A 17,605-nucleotide genomic window follows, 5' to 3' on the forward strand; every position below is an offset into this window, starting at 1 on the left:
AGTATGTTTACCAGATGTATGGTCAAGGAACTTCCGTCGTAACCTCCTGCTAGAATAATGAAGATAACGTAAAATCCTTCTTCAGATATATATATCACGTGATTTATTTCGCCTTCTTAACCGTTGCACTCATTCCAATCGTCGAAAGTTATTTTCACAGCGGTCGCTGTGGTGTTGCTCACCACTAACTTGCAAATATGCAGAAAGGGCAATAGTATAATCCATATATGTATAAACCTCTATAGATTATCTCAAAGATTGCGATTTTCACGTAATGCTTTTCAAGTGACCAATCGCACATCTGTTGACGCGATTAGACTCTCATTAATTGTGTCGTTATATCACGTGCGCGTGTGTGAATTGAAGTGTTGCTTAAAGGCCCAGTACATTTTTGAAACTGCTTTTGATTTTCAAAATGGGAATGTAAAACGAAATTAATAATTTTGTATAGACGCAAAAATTATTAACCTTAGTTGAAATTAATTCATTGTGAATTTTCATAACGCGAGTCGTACGATTTTACTGCTGTCGTTCTAACAACCGCACTTTAGTAGATTATCACGGCGCCAGATTGCAAAACAGAGAAATGAATCTTGAAGCATAAATTATGCAGGGGGAATTTTGTATGGTATTTTTTCGGTGTTGTGACTTAATCTTAGGCCATCAATATACATTTTATTATTGTTTTAAAGAATATGATTTTGTTTGGGGATAGTTAGTGGGCCTTTAACCACACAAATCTGTGTAAATAAAAAATGATGCATATATAAATAAATTCTCTTTACCTTGATGTTTCCAACTGTTACATTGCATGTATTCATATTGCTGATGATAAGATCCTAAACGTGTCACATGCATATCTAGATTAAAATATCATTGATTGGTATATATCGTATGATCATAGGTAAATTATACTTAATAAGTATCAATTTTCGAATATCTCTAACTTGGAAATGTCATTATCGAACCACTAGGTCAAACATGGTTACATTACATATCGAGTTTAATGACAAGCTGTCACACAGGCAATTATTCTGCACGTGAATTTCGCGTGAAACGAGCGCAAATATGTGAAATCTCGTGAAAACAATTCATACGAAAATCACGTATTTAACAAAATAACATGAAATTCACGTGAACATTCGGTTTATGTGAATATCACTAGAAAGAGTTATTTGAATTTGTTTATGTGAATTTCGCGTAAACCTTGCCAAAAATACATTTTATATGAAATTAAAATGTGAATTTCACACTTATCATACGTGAATATCCATTCGCATGAAGATAAGGTGAAATGCGCACGCGCGTATGAAAAATATTCTGTGAACAACAAGTTTTTGCGGGCGATAAGTTTCCGCAGACATGTATTTTCGATTTAATTTTGTAAAAAAGATATTTGTCCCGAAATATACTCATCAACAAGAGGCCCAGAGGGCCTGTATCGCTCACCTGGTTTTTTTTTTAGTAATTATCACAAAGACTGACAATCATTAGAAAAATTAGCAAAATTGACTCCCAAAGTTTAATTTTTGAATCACAACCTTAAAATGATGCTATTGATACCATACAAATATGCTATCCAATACATAGGTTCAGAGACAAAGTAATATATATGAAAATAGTAGCCTAATTGACCTTTTGACCCCGCATCTACTGCCGTCTAAGGCCCGGGGATCAGCCCTATCATTTGTACAATTTCATATTCCAACCCTGTAAGGATGCTACCATTGCATTATGAGTTCTCTTCCATGCTTAGGTGCAGAGAAGAAGTCGTTTATATGGAAATAGCTAAATTGACCCCTTTTGACCCCACCCTTCAGGCCCCCCGGGGGGTCAGCCCCTTCATTTGCAAAATTTTGAATCCAAACCCTTTAAGGATGTAACCATTGCATTATGAGCGTAATCCCATGTTAAGTTGCAGAGAAGAAGTCATTAATATGGAAATTGACCACTTTTGACCACGCCCCTCAGGCCCCCCGGGGGGTCAGTCCTATCATTTGCACAATTTGGAATACCCACCCTATAAGGATGCTACCATTGCATTATGGGTGCTATCCCATGCTTAGTTGCAGACAAGAAGTCATTTATATGGAAAAAGCCAAATCGACCCCTTTGACCCCACCCTTCAGGCCCCCGGGGGGTCAGCCCCATCATTTGTACAATTTTGAATCCCCACCCTATAACGATTCTACCATTGCATTATGAATGCTGTCTCATGCTTGGTTTCAGAGAAGAAGTCGTTTATATGGAAATAGCCAAATTGACCCCTTTTGACCCCGCCCCTCAGGCCCCCCGGGGGTCAGCCCTATCATTTGTACAATTTTTAATCCCCACCCTATAACGATACTACCATTGCATTATGAGTGCTATCTCATGCTTGGTTTCAGAGAAGAAGTCGTTTATATGGAAATAGCCAAATTGACCCCTTTTGACCCCGCCCCTCAGGCCCCCGGGGGGTCAGCCCCATGATTTGTACAATTTTGAATCCCCACCCTATAAGGATGCTACCATTGCATTATGGGTGCTATCCCATGTTTGGTTTCAGAGAAGAAGTTGTTTATATGGAAATAGCCAAATTGACCCCTTTTGACCCGCCCCTCAGGCCCCCGGGGGTCAGCCCCTTTTTTTTTTTACAATTTTGAATCCCCACCCTATAAGGATGCTACCATTGCATTATGGGTGCTATCCCATGCTTGGTTTCAGAGAAGAAGTCGTTTATATGGAAATAGCCAAATTGACCCCTTTTGACCCCGCCCCTCAGGCCCCCGGGGGGTCAGCCCCATCATTTGTACAATTTTGAATCCCCACCCTATAAGGATGCTACCATTGCATTATGGGTGCTATCCCATGCTTGGTTCCAGAGAAGAAGTTGTTTATATGGAAATAGCCAAATTGACCCCTTTTGGCCCCGCCCCTCAGGCCCCTGGGGGGTCTGCCCCATCATTTGTACAATTTTGAATCCCCACCCTATAAGGATGCTACCATTGCATTATGGGTGCTATCCCATGCTTGGTTTCAGAGAAGAAGTTGTTTATATGGAAATAGTCAAATTGACCCCTTTTGGCCCCGCCCCCTCAGCCCCCTGGGGGGTCAGCCCCATCATTTGTACAATTTTGAATCCCCACCCTATAAAGATGCTACCATTGCATTATGGGTGCTATCCCATGCTTGGTTTCAGAGAAGAAGTCGTTTATATGGAAATAGTCAAATTGACCCTTTTTGGCCCCGCCCCTCAGCCCCCTGGGGGGTCAGCCTCATCATTTGTACAATTTTTAGTTAGTAGCCCATAAGGATGCTACCCAGTCAAATTTTGTTGAAATCCGACCAGCGGTTATGGAGAAGAAGTCGATTGTTGACGGACGACGGACGACGGACGCCGGACGACGGACGACGGACGACGGACGCCGGACGCTGCGGTATCCCATAAGCTCACCTCGGTCCGTCGGACCAGGTACTCATCAACAATATAGTGAGGCTTATTGCAAGTGCTTCATCAGGAATTTGCCCTTGTTTAGTTGGCATTCATCCTCCCATAATTGCCAACTGATTGCAGTATAATACTTATATTTCTATTTGATAACAATTTTATCATATAACCTCAAGGTAGTTTGCGTCTATGATAAATAAACAATTCATTATCGTCAACAGCCATCTTCCGTGACGTCACAATGACAATGACATCAACATAAATGAGTGGCAGTTCATGCATTGAACAACGCCAACTCCATTTCATAGTAAGGATACAGGGAATATGCAAGAATGCGAGAATGCCAAATCAAACCGCTGCGAAAATAGGTTCCTTTCCGCTAGTAAGTACATACTCTTCATGAACACAAAAATTCACCATTTTTACCAAACTCCAAGAAAGACGAACAATAACATCATTATCTATTACATGTTTAATTTTCATTGTGGTATTTGTTAAATAAAATAGCCCATTGTCATCTAAACAGATGAACATTTTATCTCTAGAAAAGTTTTAACATCGTCAACTAACCATTAAAGATGCTCCACCGCTGATAAATGGTATTTTTTTCACTATCAAAAACAGCAGCAGACGATTTAGTATTTTTCTTCATTCACAAAAGTTACTTACTTTAAACCATTACCACCATCGAAAAGTTTGAGCTTCTAATTTTACTTCATGTTAAAAATATAAAAAAAAAAATAATGAATTGCATCCCGAAAAAATTCCGTGGCACTATATCCTACATGTATATGGAATGAAGTACTGATAGCGCATGACCCAAAGGCAAACTAAATTATTTTATATCATTTTTTGTGTTAATTAGACTTATGTATACACGATTCTACCACAATAGCCAGTGTTATTCAACTCTCAGGGTATCAAATAAACGATGCAGCTGTTGATTAACAATTTGTTTATACCACACGTGGTATAAACTCTGTACGCATTCTGATTGGCTGACACGATGAACTTTGACCGAACTACGTCTTTCTGAGTGTCGTGCGTGTCATCAATTGTCGACGTCATCAATAATCGAGTGACGTCATGCTATGCTGTGATCGCCGCTTGACGCAAAAACTGCTGTTGGATAGCGTACTTATCCTCGTCGTATTTCTATCGGCTAAAAGCGAATATAATTGTGGTAGAAACAGGTCACACGACTAGTGGCTGTTGGATATGGAATTTATTCCACACTCGTAAGTTATTTTTTAAAAGTTACAAAAGACACTCGCTAAAGCTCGTGTCTTTTGTAACTTTTAAAAAATAACTCACTCGTGTGGAATAAATTCCATATCCAACAGCCACTCGTTGTGTAACCTCTATTTAAACACTAATTATTGTTCAAATGATGAATATCATTTATGCTCTATCGGCGGTGGAGCATCGTTAATGTTTTTATTTCAATGGGTAATATTTTTATTTCAAATATTTACTCTCTTTGATCATTTCGCTCCTACTTTTTCTAAGATAATAGTGCGGATTTTATTATCCGCTTGGCGGCCATGGGCTATAAGACGTAAGCAAACAAACAAACAAATCTCGACTGCCTAGCGAGCTCATAAATATTCATAAGGTCATATTAATCTAAAAAATTATGTTATAGCAAGCTACTGATGATCCGTATTAGATATCGTTATACTTAAAGAGGACAATTCACTCAGGCTAAATGCTCTTTTACATAATCAAGAAGCAAAATATAAAAAAGAAACACATAAATGTATTTGTTCTTATTTCTTATGAAACATGTATTATATTTAATATTATCCAAACGTAAAATTAACAATATGACAAATTCCACGACATTGTTAAGTATTTTAATTAGTCCTATCGTTGAAATAATCAAATCGTTGTCTTTGTTCATATACGATTAAGCAGGGTACCTTAATTGTATCCATCGAACACAAGTGAATTTGGACGCTGTACCCGAGCCAAAGTCTGAGCACTGGAAAATCGTTAAAACATGCAATGAATCGGTACATTACCACTGTACAAAAGGTGATTAAAATGATTAAATAAAATTATTTTAGGCATAGACAATTCACTACCAAATAAGTTCAAATAAACACTTTTGAACTACTCGTCAAATGACGGAGCGTTTTTTATTTAACACTTATTTGATCAGTTCTAGACAAAAAAAAAAGTTGCATTACTAGAACGAGCAAGGGACAGGGTTCGGTTCAAGAAGAGGTATACAAGAAGTTTGAGAGTCCACAGGTATACAAGTATAGAAGTTTTCATAGTGAGCGCAAGCAGGACAGTGTACCCGAAGAGCCAAAGTCACAATTGAATTACATTACCATTGAGAAGGTGAATAAAATTATGACAATTCATGACTTATGTTAATATATATCACAGTGTGTAATTTCACCCGACAAGTTGCAAACGTCATCACCACTACCACCAAACGCAACAAAATTCCACCACAACTACACGCCATCCATAACCACCTCACTTGAACACGTCAAACACACACACTCACCTGTCGAAACCACACATATCAATTCACCACACATTAAAAGACACGCGCCACCATGGGCACGTTGGTTTATACAGCCATCGCCGCCACACAAAGTTTGTACTCTCTTTATCCACTACATAAGCACCATCACACTTGAAAACTCCTTCCCTGTGTAACAAATTACTACACTGGATGCTTCAAGGGTACTCCTTGAAGCAGCAGAACACCTAAAATTCACACTGGTGATAAACCACATGTCGCCACCTATGGGAATACAAGAAGTTTTCATGCATGAACAATCATTGATTTAATTTACATTAGAACTGGTTTTTTCAGATATATGTACAAATTTCAATGTTCTCTTAGACCGAATTGTCCCTTTAATATTATTTGTGCGGTTTCGTTTTGATCATGATTTTTTCAAGATGTCTTATCTACATAATGGAGTTAAAATGTCTCGTCTACGCAAGGACGTTGATGTTTCATCTACGTAACGACGTAGATGCATTACGTAAGGACGGAAATGTTACATCTACAAGTACGCTAGGACGTAAATGTTTGAAAACGTGACGTTGTGGAATGACTGTCATCAGCTGTTCCATTAATCTCGTTTCTCGTCGTATTCCGTCTTTGCGTATTACAGAGTTAGCTCCCTTGCGGGTAGGTATCGATTGTTACGTCATTATTTTGTGATCGCAAATCACGTCGTTTTCTCCTAAACGTATGACGTTACGCTCGTAAACATATGACGTCACAATCAATACCTACCCGCAAGTGCAGATAACTCTGTAATATGCAAATTCGTTCAAAAATCATTCTAACGTAAATATATGGATTGAACGCGCTCTACGTACGGGTTGTGTAGATAGCTTCAGCTATTCATAGCCGCTATGAAAATTGGAAAAAATACATTCAATCCATATAACGACGTAGATGTTCTATTTCGTAATTAGGACGTTTATGCCTCATCTACACAAGGATGTAAATGTACGTAAGGTCGTAGATGTTTCATCTCATCAACGGCCTTGATCTCTACATAACATCTACTGTTGTTGTCAGGTTATATTATTCAACATTACCTTTAATGCATATATGTGTGTAAACATGTATCACACTATATATATATCTACGTACCTGTTTTTATCTCGATTATGTCGTTTTGTAGACCACTGTTCCGTATCGCGTAGTACCACACATATTTACACAAAGTAAATAAACTAGCAATAATGCAATACTCGAATATTAATACACTTACATTGTATCTTTACACCACTAATTTATCAAATCGCATCCCGACGTCCCGCTACCGTGTCACTTACTTAAATGAACCAAGTGACGTGTTTCTGATATAAAAATGACATCATTTGGCGAATAATCAACATGCTTTCAAACGGCATGTAGCTATATTGTGTCACATAATATAACCACAGGCGTTTGGCTCTATAGATATATAGGGGAGTACGTATATCTACATGTATAGAGCCAAAGGCCTGTGATATAATCAGAATATTGTATAGTTTTTTTTTTCTGCTATAACGTTGCCTGATAATGTAGAAAAACCTGTTTAAACCGGCGTCTTTAAATTGTCATTACAAAATTATTTGTAAATGTTAAATACCTGCCTATAGCGGTGTCATGTAGCAGAGTAACTTCCCTTTGTTTCAATCTGCCATGTGATACATTGTATCTGTATGATTCCACTTACATGTACATAAACAACATGTTTACACACCCTACGACTAACACATATTCAAGAGGCATAAGAGAGAGAGAGAGAGAGAGAGAGAGAGTGTGTGTGGTGTGTGTGTGTGTGTGTACATGATACATATATGCAGTCTGAAACCCATTACAATTTTTTTAATGCTATGCACCAATATATTCACCAATGTTAGTTAATTCTTTAGTATTGTGAGTACTTTGCAGCTGAATTGATTCAGTGGTTTCTTACATAATATTGTCTTATATATATATTTGTCTCTTAAATCGTTATAAACACTGCATTTGGTTAATAAATGAAATTCGTCCACACAAGGATTTATAAGTGAGATACGTCCTTGGTCCACAATATCGTTTTCATATAGAGAGACGCATTCAAGCGCAGTTATTTGTTTGCATCATTGTGGTTGCATTTTCATTGAAAATTGAAATTGATACGTTGAAGTATCGCTGTGTGTATGAAAGGTCGTTGTGCCTAGATGTGGTACATTGTACCTAGTCAATGTAAATATTCTTTAAAGGGGACAATTCAGTCTAAGAGAACATTAAAATTTGTATACATATCGGAAAAAAACAAGTTGTAATGGAAATTAGATCAGCCGGTTTTTGTTACTGTGATATGCCAGAAAAGCCCATGGTGGTGAAATGCGTATGAAACGTACACATTACGTTGTGGTCGAACATCTTGTATGCCGAACCCTGTCCCTTGCACGTAGAGCAATGAAACCTTTGTCTAGAACTGCTCAAATCGGTCTAACAGTAATGTGTTTACCTAACTAGGTAAATTGTCTTGCCTAAAAATCATTTTATCACCTCCTCAGTGGTTATGTAGTTCATTTGTTTAACGTGTGTGACTTTGGCTCGGGTATTGATACAGCGTACATATTGTAACTGCTTAATCTGATTGATCAACGATTTGTAATTACAACGATATAAATCAAAATACTAGAAATGAATGACGTGGAATTTGTCAATATTTTATGTTATATGTTTCATAATAAATATAGAGCAATACATTCATGCCATATTTTGCTTCTTGGTTATGTAAAAGATTTACCCTCAGTGAATTGTCCCTTAAAATAAATAATGGAATTCATGACCAATTTCGTTTAAAGATGATCTATCACTGATTTATCAAAAACAGGAGCAGACAAATTAATTTTTCTTCAATAACAAAAGAAACTTACTTTACACCATTACCACCATTGAAAAGTTTGAGCTTCTAATTTTACTTCAAGATAAATATTACAAATAATTAATTGCATCCCTAAAAAAGTTCCATGGCACTGTGTCCTATATAAAATGAAGTACTGATTGCTCATGCACCAAAAGCAAAATAAATTATGTTTATATTATTTTGTGTTAATTAGTCATATATACATGTACACAATTAAACACTAATTATTGTTCAAATGCTGAGTATCATTAATGCTTTGTCGACGGTGGAGCATCTTTCAGCAACACAACATGTCTATCTCATACGTAGTCCTGCTAGAAGTTACATCTGGTTGCCCAGACATATCACTGTTTTTCTTTTTGTTATTGTCTTTTTTATTGTTTTGTTTACATCATGGATGTAGAGATAGTTATAAATCCTTGGATTACATATAATAATGTATGTTATTTTAATCGTTCATAAGCTACGTTACCTATGTTAAAGATGCTCCACCGCCGACAGAGCATAAATGATATTAATCATTTGAACAATAATTGGTGTTTAATCGTGTATATATATGCCTAATTAACACAAAAAATAATATAAAATAATTTATTTCGCCTTTGGTGCATGCGCAATCAGTACTTCATTCCATATAGGATATAGTGTCACGGAATTTTTTCGGGATGCAATTAATTATTTTTCAAATTTTTAACTTGAAGTAAAATTAGAAGCTCAAACTTTTAAATGGTGGTAATGGTGTAAAGTAAGTAACTTTTGTAACTGAAGAAAAATACTAAATCGTCTGCTACCGTTTTTATAGTGAAAAAATACCATTTGTCAGCGGTGGATTTTAAATGTGCATGACGGAGACCTGGGAAAAGATTGGTCTCAAATTATTTTTATACAGATTAACTACAAACACTGTTCCTTCTAAGAACGTACAAACACATGTTAGACAATGCTTTCATTCGTGTGTGATTTTCTTTCTCGAATTTCGCAATCCAAGTATATTCGCGAAAGTTGATCTCCGCGAATTAATATCTACATCATCTGTATTGATATGAATTATCATTCAGCTGTACTACAAATACACTAAATTCTATACATAATCATCCTCGATACTCCAGGGGTTCCAATCACTTACAATCTATACACCCCTCGACAATCTTATAGTAAAACTGAAGGCAGCTCAGGGGAACAAATCTGAACCAATCACAGGCCTGCAAAAATTTTCTTTGAATACTACAGAGAGAGCGACGCACTTCTTCAAAGCCACACATCCAACCACAGTGTACTGCTATATGGCTCTTTTAATGCACTACAAAGGATTAAATTACCTGTTCTGTTCTGTTGTATCTAGTTCTTCTGTGAGATAGTCCAGGGGTGTAGAGATCGTAACTGATCAGAACCCCTGGGGTATCCAGGATGACTTATAATACAGACAAATCACTAGTCCTGAAATCCACTCAAGTGGCCAAAATGTATAAAAACATTGATAAGAATATTAACTCAATCACCTATAGGATTTGTTACTCGGGTCCAGCAGTCCTCTTATCTTCATAGTACCCTGTATGCGATATGTATTTCACTACAACTCACCAAAAAAAAAAAAAAAAAAATTTAAAGTAGAAATAAATGCAGAGCTTTACTACAACTAGCCTAGAAAGTAGGGATGGGCATTTTGTTTGAAATCATAATCGATCATTGGTTTGCAATCGGAAGTCATCAACCGATTGATAATCGATTAAATAATCAGTAGGTTGTAAATAGGATTATTGGATATAAAATTTGCTGTTGTTTTACTTTTCGGTGTTATTTTTTTTTCTTCAGGTATGGAATATTTACACAAAATTTTAAAATCTTTATATAATTAATCAAGTTACTAATATAATATTACATTTTATGTTGAGAAAATTTTAAAGAGAGTGTACATTTAACAACTGTATGTAAAAAATAAATCTACAACATACATTGCACCTAATATATATTTGATTAGTGATTATCGATTATGGATTTTCATAATCAATAATCGGAATAGGAATGAACTTACATGCATCAACTGATTATTGATTATAATCATGATTATTGATTATAATCAATAATCGGCCCACTACTACTAGAAAGGGGTGAGGTATATGTAACAGAAGAGGAGTAAATACAACAGGCAGACCAGGACCAATCTGATTAAAATACAGACGTTTACAATCACTACGCTTCATAGAGGATCTGACAACATCCCATTATAGGGGTCACGTTCTTATAGAGGATCTGACAACATTCCATTCGAGGTTACATTCTTATAGAGGATCTGACAACATCCCATTAGGGGTCATGTTCTTATAGAGGATCTGACAACATCCCATTCGAGGTTACATTCTTATAGAGGATCTGACAACATTCCTTTAGAGGTCACATTCTTATAGAGGATCTGACAACATCCCATTTAGGGGTCATGTTCTTATAGAGGATCTGACAACATCCCATTCGAGGTTACATTCTTATAGAGGATCTGACAACATCCCTTTAGAGGGCCACGTTCTTATAGAGGATCTGACAACATCCCATTATAGGGGTCATGTTCTTATAGAGGATCTGACAACATCCCATTCGAGGTTACATTCTTATAGAGGATCTGACAACATTCCTTTAGAGGTCACATTCTTATAAAGGATCTGACAACATTCCTTTAGAGGTCACGTTCTTATAGAGGATCTGACAACATCCCATTATAGGGGTCACGTTCTTATAGAGGATCTGACAACATCCCATTAGGGGTCACATTCTTATAGAGGATCTGACAACATCCCTTTAGGGGTCACGTTCTTATAGAGGATCTGACAACATTCCATTAGAGGTCACATTCTGGTAACCTTTACCATGTCACGTTAAAATGCATATATACACCTATCAACAGTAATTTAAAGTTTGAGTTTTATATCTTTAATGTCCTATTAACAGCTGGGGTCATGTAAGTATGTATCAGGTTTGTTGGTAAAGGCAAGCCTTTAACCCCGACCAGTATTCAGTACCTGGCAACTGTCCCATATGGGATTCAAACTGGTGACCCAGAGGTTCAGGGCTTGTGGTAATATGTCAACACATCTTAACCACTCAGATTTTCTATACACCTAGCTACCTACATTAATTGAAAATGACATTTCATCCAAGTATACATATACATTTAGCTCTGCTGTGCTGTTTGGGAGATAAAAATACATCCATGAAAATGAACCTGACAGCTCTTTCAGACACTTTCATAATCTGAAATTCACTTTCAAAATGATGGGATGTTGTCAGATCCTTTATTAAACTGCATGATAATACATATCTCTATGTATATTTTAATCAGATTAGACTTGGGCTCAAACTCAGGACCTCTATACAGTAGTCAGATTCTCTGCTGGTTGAGCTACCTGCTGGTCTATGTTCAAGTCCGTCTAGTACGGCCCACTACAGGTAAAACAAGGGAACTGCAGCACATCACATCACATCCAGAAGGGTATATTCTAATCTATTACATCGAAGACAGTTTAGAACAAACCACACCACATCAAAAAGGTCAGGGGTCAAGCTTTAATTATCTACCTTGTCATAAACTTCAAATTCAAAATCAATTCCATTCTCTGTCATTCGCCCAGTCGGTACGTCTTCACAGCTGAAAGACGAAAACAACAATTGCGTGAGATTATGCTGATCATTTGCATATTACATAGTTATCTGTCCTTGCAGGCATGGATTGTTATGGCATATGTTTGCAAGTGTAATGTCATATTTTTCAGAGAAAATGATGTGAATTATTTCAAACCCAAATGAATACAAAATACTGTAAAACAACTTCTTTTGGGGCTATTAAATTTCGCAATTTTCAAAACAAATTAAGTTCGTGAAGATTAAAATTCGCGGATTGAGAAATTGAATGGAAATTCCTATCAATATTAATATCATGTAGATGAGAATTTGCGGAAATAAACTTTCGCGAATTTACTTGAAATGTGAAATTTGCTAAAGTAAATCACACACGAATGAAAGCTGGTTGGCAGTAATCAATATTTCATAAACAAATATTTGAATCAAAGCTTATAACTTGTTCAACCAAAAAAATGAATGCTTTTAGACAACTAAAACTGAGCACAGATGCACAGGAAACTCTTTTTACTCTTTCACCCTTATGCAACTTTAGTAGACTCTACCATCCATTGACCTGGATGAGTCCATCATGGCCTACAGTGATGAAAGGGTTAAAGGGAAATAGGAAGGATTGAGGATTGGATGTGGAAGAACCCTTGGTGACCTCAAATATATGGTAACTTACCATTGTAACTTTACAAATTTTTCTGATTCAAATTCTGGTAGAAAAGTATCACAGTCAAAGTCTGCCAGTACTCTGGTCAGGTACACACGACAGTGAGATTCCAATGCTTCCTAAGAAATAAAACAAAAGTTTATCATCTCAGTGCTCCAGATCAGTTTTGGAGGGATGGGTAATTGTACTCACACTTTTGAAGGAGAGGAATACAATTCTGACTTCTGTGCGAACCTAAAACTTGACCATGTACATTAAAAGTTATGATGTTATAGTATATTTTAGTAATCGATGATAAGCTAACAATTGTACAAATATCTATCTGAAACAAGTTGACCATCACAGTTGATGTAGACTCCTGGAATTTATCTGATTTTACTACAATTCTTCTGATTTTATTTCTGGATGTTCTTAAGCCTTCATACTAATTGGGTTTTGCAATTCAAATGCTGTAGGGGTAAGGACCTCTTTCATGAACAATGGAAATTGCCCCACAATCCAATTTTATTAAAATTAAATGTTAAATGTAGCAACATAAATGCAAACCTTGAAATACGTTAAAAAAATTCAAAAGGTCCCAAGGGCCTGTGCTTTGGCCAAATTAAAGTTGCCCAGTAGAGGTGTATGACAGGGTTTCCTTTTTACCCAGAAAGGTATCAAAATGATGTTTTATATCATAAAATTGTATTATTTTCTAAAGACTATGGATAATTACATATTATGATCACAAATATGTAGTCAAAATGTAACAAACAAAATATCATCTATACCAAGCTTTCCACTTTATGAAATAATAAAAAAAATAATTCAAAAATCTATCTTTGATTCTATTTATCTTTACCTTGTAAACAGAGCTACCTCCTATAACGAACAGACTCTCAACTTTGTCTGTTAGTTCTCCATTTCCTGTTACCATGGCAACAGCATTCTCTAAGCTCGTGGCAACATATGTATTTGTTGGTGCTTCTCTGTAAAATACAGTTTCATGACATGTTTTATTTACGGGACGGCAGGTAATGATATTGTAACTAATACACTGATGTCTAGATATGATATATGTATCGTGATATTTGGTCACGATACAACGCTCTACGATACAATATATACTTGTCTTAATTAACAAATGAATTACAATCTCTCTATTTGCTATGTTTAATTGCATTAAGGAATCAAAATATAACTTTGTGTATTCATTCAAACACAAATCTAAAAAGCGAAACTTATTTAATTTTAAAACTAACAAATGTATTTATTATAATACCATAATTAAGATACGTTCTATAACAAGACTTTGAAACTGATCTATCATTTCTTAATATTATTTGTAGATTAATGATCCTAAACGACTGATCATTGTAATTGTACCATCATTTGAATGCATCGTAACGTATCGAAAACAAGATGGATGTATCGCAAAATTGTATTGTTAAGAAAATATTGTGATTAATCCTTAACTGTTCCACAACCAGTGAATAGTTTCTTAAGCGACATTTCGATTACGATGTGTACTCTGTCACTTTCATAAGATAAATGACTGGATAGGATACAGCACACAATGTGATAGTATCACATACAAATTATATTTTCTTACAACACTTGCTCCAATTAAAAGCTCGACCACCAATCCTGCCTTATTAATGCTATACCCTCTAATGAGATTATATCAAAAGATCCAAGAGGGATCTATGTCCACAAAAGATTAATATATGTCTGAGAATTGAAAGAGAGATCTTTTCTCTGATTTTCAAACTTTAACTATCAAAATCCAAGATGGCGGCCTATCGACCATCTTGTTGATCAATCGGTTCCAAAATGCATTATGCACAACTAGGGCCCAAGGAGAACCTACATGTGGAATTTGAGAGAGATCCCATCAGTCCTTTATAGTGTAACAAACTTCAACATCATAATCCAAGATGGCCACCAGATCCAAAATGGCTTCATGGCAGCCATTTTGTTGACCAATCAATCCCAAAATGCAATATGCAAAACAAGGGTTTTAGTGAAACTTACATGCTAAATTTGAGAATGATCCCTTAATTGCTTTCAGAGAAATAGCGATAACAACCTTTAAATATCATAATCCAAGAGGGCTGCTTGCCTGGCAGCCATCTTGTTGACCAATAAGACCCAAAATGCAATATGCACAACTAGGGCCCTAGGGGAACATACATGTGAAATTTGAGAATGATCCCTTTAGCACTTTCTGAGAAATAGCAATAACAAGAAATGTTAATGGGCGAGCGGAGAGACGTAAAACAGACCTCGGACAAAAAGCAATTAGAATAGCCCACCATCTAATGATGATGGGCTAACAAAACTTTGGCTAGACCATCAATAACTGTTGGGCTAAAGGCCCACTACCTTTCCGGAGCAAAATTTAAAGGTTTCTTAAAAACATTAATAACAAAAGAAAATATATATCGATGGCTTAAGATGAGGTTATAACACCAAACATATGCAAGATTTCCTGTCTAATGTACGATAACAGTGGAGATTCATTTCGCTGTTTTGCCGTCTGGCACAGTGATAGTAAACTACCGCGCGGCATTTAGGACGACGGCGGGAAACATTAAACGACCCACGTTATGAAAATTAACATTTTATTTATTCTAATTAAACAGTTCTGAAGGTGATGATAAATATGCTAGTAAACGCATAGTAAATAACTTCTGCGACTCTACAAAATTATTGATCTCGTTTTACATTCCTATTTTAAAAATTAAAAGTCGTTTCGGAAAGGTAGTGGACCTTTCATGCGAGATTTCTCTCATACATTTAAGCATTGATGCCACTGTTTTCGAATTTCATCAAGGTATGAAAGAAATTTTGAATTGCAAACAAAAACAAAAGGCCCATAGGGCCTGTATCGCTCATATGGTTTGAAATGCAAAGTAATGTTCTGAATACAGGTTCATTGTTTTTTTTCTAAAGAAATGTAAATATTTACCTCTAATTTCCCTATTGGGCCCCACTCATTGTGCTCAAGGAGGTCAGAGCCAGAATTTATCATAATTCTGTTCCCTTTCCTCAGAGAATGTTTCTGGCAAAATTTGATTAACATCCATGCAGAACTTTATGACTGCATATAGTAGCGATTTGAAGAATTTACCTTTCATTCTCCTATTTGGCTCAAGCCTTCCTGCCCCCAGGGGATCAGGCCCACACAAAAGTCTATTCCTTCTTCCCAGAGGATGTTTCTGACCAAATTTTGATACAATCCATGTATAACTCTATGACTATAAGTAGTGTTTTAAAAAAAATACTGTTTCCCTTCCCTAGAGGATGTTTGTGGCCAATTTTGTATACAATAAATGCAGAACTCTATGACTAGTAGCGATTTAAAGAATTAACCTCTATTTCACCCATTCGGCCCCGCCCCTCCTGGCCCTGGGGGGGGGGGGGGGGGGGGGGGGGGGGGGGGGGGGGGGGGGGGTCAAAGCCAAAATTTATATAAACTCTGTTCCCCTTCCCAAAGGATGTTTCTGGCCAAATTTGGTTTGAATCCATGCAGAAGTCTATGACTAGTAGCGTTTTAAAGGAAATATTGACGGACGGACAGAAGGACGGACAACAGCAACTGCGCCATGATATAAAAATATAAGCTCACCGGCCCTTCTGGCCAGGTGAGCTAATTATTTCATAACCCCATGAAATTAAAAACTAGTGATATGAATGTTTATAATTAATTTTTCAGACTTCTTTATAAACATTTTCCCAGTGCAGACCGATCATGCAGATCCTTACTTCATTGTTGTACTTAGTATTATGTTGATTCTCTTCTGCAGAGGTCGGAACTTCTCCGGAATGGACATCCAAGTCTTCCTTCCCATTATCACAACATTTTTCTTCTCTGGAAAGCAAATTACAAGTAATTACATTTTTCAAAGTGAATACATGGTACAGCTGAGTAAAATATCAGTTTAATTTAGATAAATGATTAATCAATTCCTTCACAATTCATAGTAAACACATTACAAAAATATATCAAAGTACTGAAAGTACTGCACCATACAAAATCTGAAAATGAACTTATCCAAAAAACAATGAAAACAAAACTACCCTATATATATTGAATACATTGGTTGATAGAAATATCATGTAGAGTAATTGACATTGAAGCTTATCTTATGTTGAAAATATTCCAACATTATCAATTACATATATACGCATATATAATTCTGAACTCGTTTTACGAAACCTTGTTAAATTTATATAAAGTATCCAGAGCTAGTGACTTTACTTACAAAAGATATTTGAAATCTTTGAAAATACAGAAATGAAGGCACAAATTAAGAGCTAACATTTCATATGTATATATTGTTTAAGAGAGAAAATGTAAGAATGAACTTTCAGAAAAACTTACAAAGCTACCAAGCATCAATATTTTAACATTAGTAATAAGCATAAGCAGTGGCACCAAAACCCAGAGAGACTGAAATGTACAAGCTAATAGAGGTTAATGAGAATTCATTCCAGAGAAATTATTTTGTATGCAAA

The 17,605-nt window shown here is 36.1% G+C and overlaps 1 protein-coding gene across 2 annotated transcripts in view; it reads right to left on the reverse strand.

Annotated features, from left to right (window-relative positions):
• The window catches only part of LOC138305505 (uncharacterized), a 32,270-nt gene that overhangs the window by 5,816 nt on the left and 8,849 nt on the right, over positions 1-17,605 (reverse strand). For both annotated transcript variants that reach the window (XM_069245761.1, XM_069245760.1), the window contains exons 3-6: positions 16,853-16,958; positions 13,947-14,073; positions 13,115-13,224; positions 12,388-12,457 (exon numbers count right to left, since the gene is read on the reverse strand). In XM_069245761.1, coding sequence (XP_069101862.1) covers positions 12,388-12,457; positions 13,115-13,224; positions 13,947-14,073; positions 16,853-16,958 — 413 coding nt within the window. The remainder of the gene's footprint in view (positions 1-12,387; positions 12,458-13,114; positions 13,225-13,946; positions 14,074-16,852; positions 16,959-17,605) is intronic.

The sequence above is a fragment of the Argopecten irradians genome, chromosome 13 (genome assembly GCF_041381155.1).
Source record: "Argopecten irradians isolate NY chromosome 13, Ai_NY, whole genome shotgun sequence".
In the NCBI taxonomy this organism is placed as follows: Eukaryota; Metazoa; Mollusca; class Bivalvia; order Pectinida; family Pectinidae; genus Argopecten; species Argopecten irradians.